At 37.6% G+C, this 8,997-nt stretch overlaps 1 protein-coding gene across 1 annotated transcript; it reads right to left on the bottom strand.

Annotated features, from left to right (window-relative positions):
• Nucleotides 1-4,264: 4,264 nt before the first annotated feature.
• Nucleotides 4,265-7,798, bottom strand: LOC113346882 (acetate/butyrate--CoA ligase AAE7, peroxisomal-like). The gene is made up of 3 exons (XM_026590433.1): nt 7,465-7,798; nt 5,658-6,248; nt 4,265-5,375 (listed from the first exon to the last, which is right to left on the bottom strand). The coding sequence occupies exons 1-3, from the start codon at nt 7,684-7,686 to the stop codon at nt 4,479-4,481; spliced, it is 1,710 nt and encodes a 569-aa protein (XP_026446218.1). The 5' UTR covers nt 7,687-7,798; the 3' UTR covers nt 4,265-4,478.
• Nucleotides 7,799-8,997: the final 1,199 nt, after the last annotated feature.

Raw genomic sequence — 8,997 nt, forward strand, 5'->3', positions numbered from 1 at the left:
TGTGGGGATTAGGTTTCCCAGTTGCTAGAGTTCTCCCTTATATAGTCTTTCAAATCAGGGTTTGCAATCAATGTTAGCTTAGTAACAAAGCATTCAATATTCACCGTTAGATGAAAACCTGATTAGATTCAAGCTAATATCTTTCAACCGTTGGATCGAAAACTTAGCTTGTTACACACAAATTAAATGCAAGATTTTAGGTCTGTGTAACCGTACCCAAACATGTAGATTTGTTGGTTCAACAGTAGTTAACCAAATGGTTATCCATATGAGCACTTTCATATCAACCATATTCTTCTTCACCATAACTAGTTCAAATGACTCAAATGAACTAGTTAGAGAGTTGTTCAATTGTATAAATCTTATATAATTATATAAGACACAATCGAATCAAAAACGATTTGATTCACTCGAATCGATTCATGAACTTTATAGCCACGGTTTGCAATTTGCATTCCTTAGTTAATATAAACATAAGTTCACAAACAATCGTCTTTAGATATAACCAACTCAAGTACGCGGACTTAGTTCGCGGACTTAAGTTCCCAGAAGGAGTTCACAAACTCCAGCAAATATTCTCGGGATGAGAACTTTCGCCAGTTCGCGGACTGGGTTCGCGGACTGAGTTCGCGGACTAAGTTAACAGCTCTTGTTCTGGTTTTCCTGATCAACAAAGTACGCATACTTTGGTTCAAGGAATAAGGACTTATACATATATGTATTGCCACACAATGCTTATATCCAACAATGGTTATATAATCTAAACTCTCATTTCAATCATTGAAACATTCTTAGAGGACGTTATATAGTTGTTATTCACAAACCATTTTTCGTCAAAGCCATTTTCAAACTGACTGAAACATAACATGACTTTCGTCACTATGTAAAGATGAACTTGGCCAAAGCGAAAGCTTACCAACACATATTTCGAGAAATAGATAAGCGAGATAAACTCGGCTCGAAATAGCAAATGTGTATAATCAAAGTATATATAGCAAAACGACTTTTGTCTCAAGATAGGAGATAGATTAGATAGACTTTTGAGTGATAGATAAGTTCAAGTCTCCACATACCTTTTAGTCGATGAAGTTCCACCAGTTCCTTGAGCAGTTCTTCGTCTTGGATGATGATCACCATGGAGTTCTTGAGCTCAATTACACTTTCTATCCTAGTCCGAGACTTAGCTATAGTAGACTAGAAATCAAGACTTATAGTTTTGATCGCTAACATTGACAAACATGCTTGAGATAGAAACGCATGCGAGTTCGACCGAGCAATGCTCTGACACTAAGTCAAGTCTCATAGTATGTTATAATTCGGTAGTTGAGTATCATACATCACCCTCGAAGATTGAAGATCGATGAAGACATTTGAAGAACTTCTGTATCATGTATGTGAAGACTGAACCATTCTATTTTACTCACTATCTTACCATTTTATCTGTTGAGACTATGTCGTATGACTTCTAATAAATTTATAAAAAAGAAATTTCGAGTCAAGATTATCTTGTTAAAAATCTCGAAATATAATTCTAGCATAGATATTCAAAGGTCCTTAACAATATTAGTTCGAAACAGTTTGTTGTTTGAAAATTAATTTGTGGATCAATTGAAAATAGCCCATACAATTGATTGTATCACTCGGGAACGTTTCAAACATCATAAGAGAGATATTCATGAACTTCTGATATTTCTGCTCAGGTTCAGTTTGTAAACCATACATATCTGAGTTCCAGAAATACAGGGAAGATTGGTGAACTAGTTCGAAGACCACAAGTTCAGTTGGGAACAGTTTGCGAACCGTGGTGAACTGATATTTTGGTGTTGGTATAAAAGGACCTAAGGTTGGCGAACTGTGTCCATCTGAGATCATAAACCAAGTACGGTTGGAGAACCCAGTTCACAAGAAATGTGCATATGAGTTTTCGAGTCGAGTAGGGTTGGCGAACCCGGTTCACGAGCCGTAGCTCCCTGACTCGTGAACTAGCCTTACGGTTCACGAACCGTCTCACCAACTGTCCTAGTAAAATCTAGCATATGCTCAAAGACTTATATTTTAAATACGTTTAGCATTGTTATGACTCTCCTAAACACTTCTAAGACTTTATTAATCACTTAAGCACGTATGTGTGTGCATCATGATTAAACTACGAGGTGTTTTAATAAAAATCAATTTGTTTATTGTTCACATGGCATATTTGCCAAACCGAACAAGTCATTATACACGGTTACGAAACCGAACTACTGTGTATATTCTTCTATTGTATTTTTAATTCCTAAAGTGTTTGCTTGATCCCCAAGTTATCTTAGCTTGAATTCTAAAGAACCCCCAGTCTTGAAAATCAATAAATAGAGATGCTCTTTCAACTGGGAAAATCAATCCATGACACATTGTGCCCTAGTTGATAGCTAAAGTCGTCCTCTATGAACCTAGGCTTCCTCTGAGAAACATAATTAGGTTTACGATTAAAAGATTTCGCATTGTGGATTTGTGAATCCAAGTTCGACTATCTTTACCTTGATAGTTCATGCATTTTGATTTTGCCTTTCTATTATCGAGGATTTCGTAATCTCTTTCAGGCAAGATAATAGAAGTCGCAAAGTTCTCTTCGTCTCAGACTTTGTGATTCCTCAAGATGGATATGTGAAAATTCATCTTAAGTGATCTTTTGAAGATTGTTCTTGAGAGGTGTTAAAAGTTCCTGGCTTTTTATCTAAGCGAATGTAAGTGTTCCGGATTGTGAGGTTTGCTAGATTTTTCTATTGCAAACAGATTTCCAAGTCTTGATCTTTGATCTAAAGGAAATCAAATAGGCTTATTTGTTAGAGGCAGATTGGTATCAAAAGTCTTCACTGAGGTTGAACCAACTCGTAGGCTGTAAAGGACGTCAGCTAAGGGAATCAATTGCGTAGAGCCTTGCGAGGTTCAAGAGACGTAAGGAGCGCGACTGTAACTGGATTGCTTGGATGGTGGATTCGGTTTCAACTAAATTCCAGTCTGAACTCTGATAGTATGCTAATGTTTGTAGTTGCTTAATACAATTTGGTGTTCAAATCTGGTAAAGGTCCGGGGGTTCTTCTGCAGATGCGGTTTCCTCGTTAACAAAATTTTTGTTGTTTTGTGTTTTTCCTTTTCCTCATTATATTTTTTATCTTTATAATTGGATCTGCGCAAGTTGTACGTATTCAATCTTAGTAGTTACGTCCATCTAATTGTAATCGATTATGAGACTTGTTTCTTGTAGAATTCGTATCTTGAGAGATAAATAAAAAGTTTGATTACTTGGAAGAATTCCGATTGGATTATTTGGATACGACTAGATTGATCTTGGATATTGATTTTTAAGATCGTCCAAGTACTCTTATGAACAATCAGGTTCACTGAATTACTGTCTCATATTGATTGAGAAGAGGTAGAGATATAAACTCTATATACATATTGTCAATGATCATTAAGTTGTCTACTTGAAATTGTATTAAGTTTTGTCCATACAGATTGCCGAACGAAAAAGTTGGTGGTGTATTTGGTACCCCGTGGTCCCTCGAAGAAGCTAGCCGCGGAGGAAATCCTCTGCATAGCTAGTTAGCAGGCTGAGGTCTCGTTCATTAACGGAATTAACCAGACAAATCACTCCAACAGTTAAGAACGACCATATACCACCAATTAGAATCAAGAAAGAGCTCTCACTTTGTCAATCCTTACTATGTCTTGACCTGGTAAGTTTCCTCGTTTGAGTCAAATTAAGCCGTAGGCTCCACTCCTAGGTGGTGCCCTTCCATCAATTTCTTTAAGTTTCAGCCTTACGGCCATACTTCCCCTGGAACCCAAAAGTTTTGATTTCTTATAAGGTGCTAGCGGAGTCCCGAAAGCAACATCTGCTGATCCCAGCTCGACATTGTTTATTGTTGAGTCTACGTCGGTATCTGATCGTCTTCGAACCCCCAACTTCCGTTCTTGATTAATGGAAATATCCTTGGCAAATGCTTCCACAGTTGTTCATCTTTCAAAAATCCAAGAATTTCATCTTTGACTAAGAAATACAAATGCCCTCGATTGTCCCTGCTAATCACTACTCCGATCCCAAAGGCCACGACAATAGGACCCAAATCCTATGATGGTATCTCATGCATCAGAAAATAATACTACATTTGTCTTACTATTAAGTGACCTAGTTTATAACTAAACATAATACCCTAGTTTAAACTAGGTCACTTAATAGTGAGACGGAGGAAATAATAATAAATTAAGAAAAAAAAGGAATTTATTTTCTATGCAATCTCTTTAACATAAAATCACCGAAGACTATTCTTCCCGGATCTCTAAGTGACTAAGTGAACCAAGATCCGGGCAGAAAAATGAAGGTTAAATAAAATCAATGGAGAAGATGATGATAACAGCTGATGAATATAACAACTACATATTTATTAAATTACAGATATTATTAAACATAATACCCTCCAGAATTTTATTCACCAACCCTACAATCTACTTCGCTTAACAGGACCCATTTCTTTGGCCTTAGCTCTCAAAACGTGTTTCTGTATCTTCCCGGTTGCCGTTTTTGGCAAAGGTCCGAAAACAACAGACTTCGGCACCCAGAAAGCTGGCATTTTCGCTCGACAAAACTTCATTATGTCTTGAGCTACATCCTTTTCATTTGATCCTTCTGTTCCTGGTATCAATGTTACAAAAGCACAAGGAGATTCTCCCCATTTTTCATCTGGTCTTGCCACAACTGATGTTTCAAAAACAGCTGGATGCTGATATAACAAGCTTTCTACTTCCAAACTACTAATATTTTCACCCCCCGAAATGATAATATCCTTCGCTCTATCCTTAATCTCTATATATCCGTCTGGGTGCTTCACGGCAAGATCCCCAGAATGGAACCAACCGTTAGCAAACGCCTCCTTATTTGCTTCTGGGTTCTTTAGGTATCCCTTCATTACGGAATTTCCACGAGCGACAATTTCACCCATGGTGACACCATCAGCAGGTACAGGTGTCTGTTTTTCGGTGTCAAAAACGTCTAGACCTTCCAATCCAATATAACGAACACCTTGACGAGCATTTAAACGAGCTTGAGCCTCGAGAGGTAGGGAGTCCCACTCTGGCTTCCAGGCACACACAGTTGAGGGACCATATGTTTCAGAGAGGCCGTAAGTGTGGGTTACGCGGAATCCATGTTTGGACATGGCTAATAGAACAGGAGGAGGTGGTGCTGCACCCGCAGTCATCACGTTGACTTGGCGTGGAAGAGGGAGGATTGTTTGATCTCTTGGAGCACTTGCAATGGTGTTAAGAACAACAGGTGCAGCACAGAAATGTGTGACTCCTTCATTTGCTATGGCCGAGTAAACTGCCTTTGCGGACACCTGCAAGTATAAAAAGATGGCCAAGCAAATATGGTGAACTGAATGACACTAATTTTCAAGTCTAGAAATGGAATTTAGACCAAGCACTTCTAACAGCTACTCTCTTTTCTATTTGTTAGCAGTGCTTCTCCTTGAGTTATCTTATTTTGCACTAATGATCAGAATTTGCGATTCAAATATAGCCTTCTTACCATTAAAGAACAAATACGCTAATAAATTTTTAGTTATGAATCCTTTCTTATGCAAGAGAATCAAGGTTGAACATTAGGCTAATCGACAAACCTGACGAAGGCAAACGCTAGTACCGCAAAGAGCTGCAAGTGTCCAAGTGTAACACCAACCATTGCAGTGAAACATGGGAAGAGTCCACAGGTATACGGCCCCTTCAGTCATCCCCCATATCAACGCACCACTGAGAGACATTACATATGCCCCTCGGTGGCTCAATACCACCCCCTTCGGACTTGAAGTTGTCCCAGAAGTATAACCCAAGGCAATACTCTGCCACTCATCCTTCGGTGGTTTCCAAGCATACTCGGGATCACCACTTTCCAGAAACTTCTCATAATCAATGGCGCCTTTGTCTAGAGCATCTTTAAACTGACCAGGGTCACAGTTTTCATCACCTATGACAATTAAAACTGGAGGCTTAAAGGTGCCCTTCTCAGCGCTGGCTAATATTTTCAAAGCCTCTTCTGCCAAGGAGAAAAACTCCTGATCAACCATAACAACTGAGGCCAACGAGTGCCCAAGAAGGAAAGCAATTGTGGGTGCATTTAGGCGAATGTTAACACAGTTCACCACAGCTCCAGCCATTGGAACTCCAAAATGAGCTTCATAGATGGCTGGGATGTTTGGGGCAATGACAGCTACCTGCCAGATAAACCATAACTAGTTCAATATCAGGATAGAGGAAGTGGAACATATATATGCAACATATTTGAATCCAGAAGTGAGAGGTACAACAATAATGGAAGTAGAACAATAAATTTGTGATCTTTGAAATGGCCAAGAAAGTAATTACAGTTGGTTCCACAAAAATACATCAACGGAATGATAAGCCTGACCAAAACATGCAGAGAACAAATAACATAACATGTAGAATACATAAAATGCTCTGCAACTTGCTACACATGAAAGATAAATTATGGACGACATGAAAGAAGCAAATTAGGAATATAAACTGCAAAGTACAATCTCCTGGTTAAGTCCGCAAGCTTCAAATTTCTTATCCTATCTCAGAAATATACTGCAAAATACAGTAAGCCAGTTTAAACTGAGCCAGAAAGAGAAGTTCTAAAAGCTCTCATAGATGAATGTTTTTGATGCTGGCACCTGACACTGCACTGGCAGTGAGCAATTGGAGTCACGCATTGACTAACCTAGTTCTAATCCTAAAAACTAAAAAAAGCTTAGGCAAAATCATATCGCGCAGATACTACCACTGGCTTTAAAGATGCATCTTGACATGGATAAAAGCCTAACATCAAGAATCAGGCATTGCCTTTTAAGGCCAGGCTTTATGTAGTACTACCATAAGCAGTCTTGAGTTACCAATCTCATAGAATCTACTTTATTTCATGATGACAGATACTCTAATTAATTTCCAATAAAACCAAGAGTGAAATTCTTAAATAGAGCAATCCTACAAAGTATTGCCAAGCCCAAAGTAGTAACTTGGATGCAATTTTTACTTCCATGTTAGCAGATATTGAAACCTTCCCCAAAACCTAAAGCATATCCATCTTAATTCAACTTTCTCTTTACAATTTGAAATTAGTAAAAAGTAGACATGAGTAGCTCTAAAACAAATATACTGATGAAAACGAAAATACCAAAAATCTGGAAACAATAGATTTCATTGATTTTGTTCTAGATAATGATTTATTTCATCAAAATTAAATCTTTCTAGCATCTAAAATGAACAATTAATACATCTCAAACAGCATCAGTTTTTTCTTGTATTGGAATTAGCATCAAAATGAATCACAACTATCTTCCATCAATCAATCAAAATAAGAAAATGAATAACTCAATCATGAAAGTAGACGAAATGAAAAGTCTTTATAAGGGTTGTTGATAAATTTACCGTTTTGCCAAGACCAACAGAATGTTTAGAAAGAGCAGAAGCTAATCTACGACATCTTTGATAAGTCTGTAACCAAGTATAGTGCAAAGATCCATGAATTACAGATTTTCTTTGTGGATGTACTAACGCTGCTCTTTCTAAAAACCAGAGTGGTGTTAGAGCTGTATAGTTTGCATCATTCTTTGGTAAATCATCTATATCTCTGACTCCTCCTTCCACCATATCTGAGTTGCTAACTGGAATTGTGGAAATGAACAAAAATGAGACTGAGTAAGAAGGCTCGGTTGAGCTTTGGACTTTGTCTTCAGTTGTAAATGATTGACTTTAAATTTTACACAGCTTTATCACCGTAGATGTTTTATAGGACACACTTAGTGAAACTTTTTGACACGTGTCCAGTGTGACGAAAGTCTAACAAACCTTATCAATTTGTCTTGGAAATTTCATTTCAGCAAGGAACTAAAAGATTCAAAGCATGTTTTTTTTCTTATTTGGGACATAATAGAAAGCAGAAGACACTTCCAATGCGAAAAAAAAGAACCGTCCCACACAAACCACTCCGCAATCGTTTCTCTGGTACCATTTGTTTACTGGGTTTCATGATTTTCGGTTTGGGTTCAGGATCCATCGCTTTCCAAAAAGTTCACCGTTTTGTTAAAAAAATTGAGAACCTATTTAAACACGAGCAGTGCTATCCTGGACGACTTTACGGGAAGCTATCCCGTTCAAGCGCCTTCTTTACCGTCAGATTATGCTAAAATCCTGATCTAACAGCCTTGAACCCTTTAGGAGAAGTGGTGGGTCCCTTCCTGAAAGTGATTGGTCCTTTCCTGAATGTGAATTTAACCGTTGATTTGATCATCCAACGGTAAAGAAGTAGCTTTTACGGGAAGTCATCCCGCAAAGTCGTGTGGGATAGCATTTGTCTTTACGGAAAATGGGTCATTTGTCCAAATATTTTTAAAACATGGTTCAAATGGACGAGTAAAAATTAGTACGGGTGAAATGGACACCAAAAAAATAGCAAGGATGAAACTGGATTCATCCTGACTTAAACTTAAAAAATGGTAAGGATGAAGCTGGAGGCATCCTGATATAAATTAAAAATAAGAAAAAGTTTCTGAGAATGGGTATGATGAAGTTGTTTACATCCTGGCTATTTTTACATTTTTGTCCATTCAAACAGTATCAAAACCTAAATGTCTTTTTCACCCAACAATTACCGATTTTGGTCTTTTTAACCAATTTTGTGTTGTCTTTAAACACAACGATGATAAATAGGGTTGGCAGCGAATAAATGAAACCCAACCCACCATTGAAAAGCTAAACATTCGTGACCTTGATTTAAATTGATAGAGACATCGTCCATATTCTTATGCCTCCTTAAAAGTAAGGTTTCATTTATACTTTTTGTTTTGTGTCGTGAACACACAAAAAGTCTATAATCTTTACATTGTCAAACTCCCTGGTCATTTGCACTAAGGCATATTTCTATGTAAAAGGTTAAAAAAAAGGTTGTTTGACATATCATGT

Source organism: Papaver somniferum, chromosome 2 (genome assembly GCF_003573695.1).
Source record: "Papaver somniferum cultivar HN1 chromosome 2, ASM357369v1, whole genome shotgun sequence".
NCBI lineage: Eukaryota > Viridiplantae > Streptophyta > Magnoliopsida > Ranunculales > Papaveraceae > Papaver > Papaver somniferum.

Coding starts and splice junctions, on each gene's coding strand:
- LOC113346882 (XM_026590433.1), bottom strand. CDS start 7,686: ATGGTGGAAGGAGGAGTCAGAGATATAGATGATTTACCAAAGAATGAT. Junction 6,249..7,464: donor CTGTTGGTCTTGGCAAAACG/GTAAATTTATCA, acceptor TTTATCTGGCAG/GTAGCTGTCATTGCCCCAAA. Junction 5,376..5,657: donor CTAGCGTTTGCCTTCGTCAG/GTTTGTCGATTA, acceptor TTATACTTGCAG/GTGTCCGCAAAGGCAGTTTA.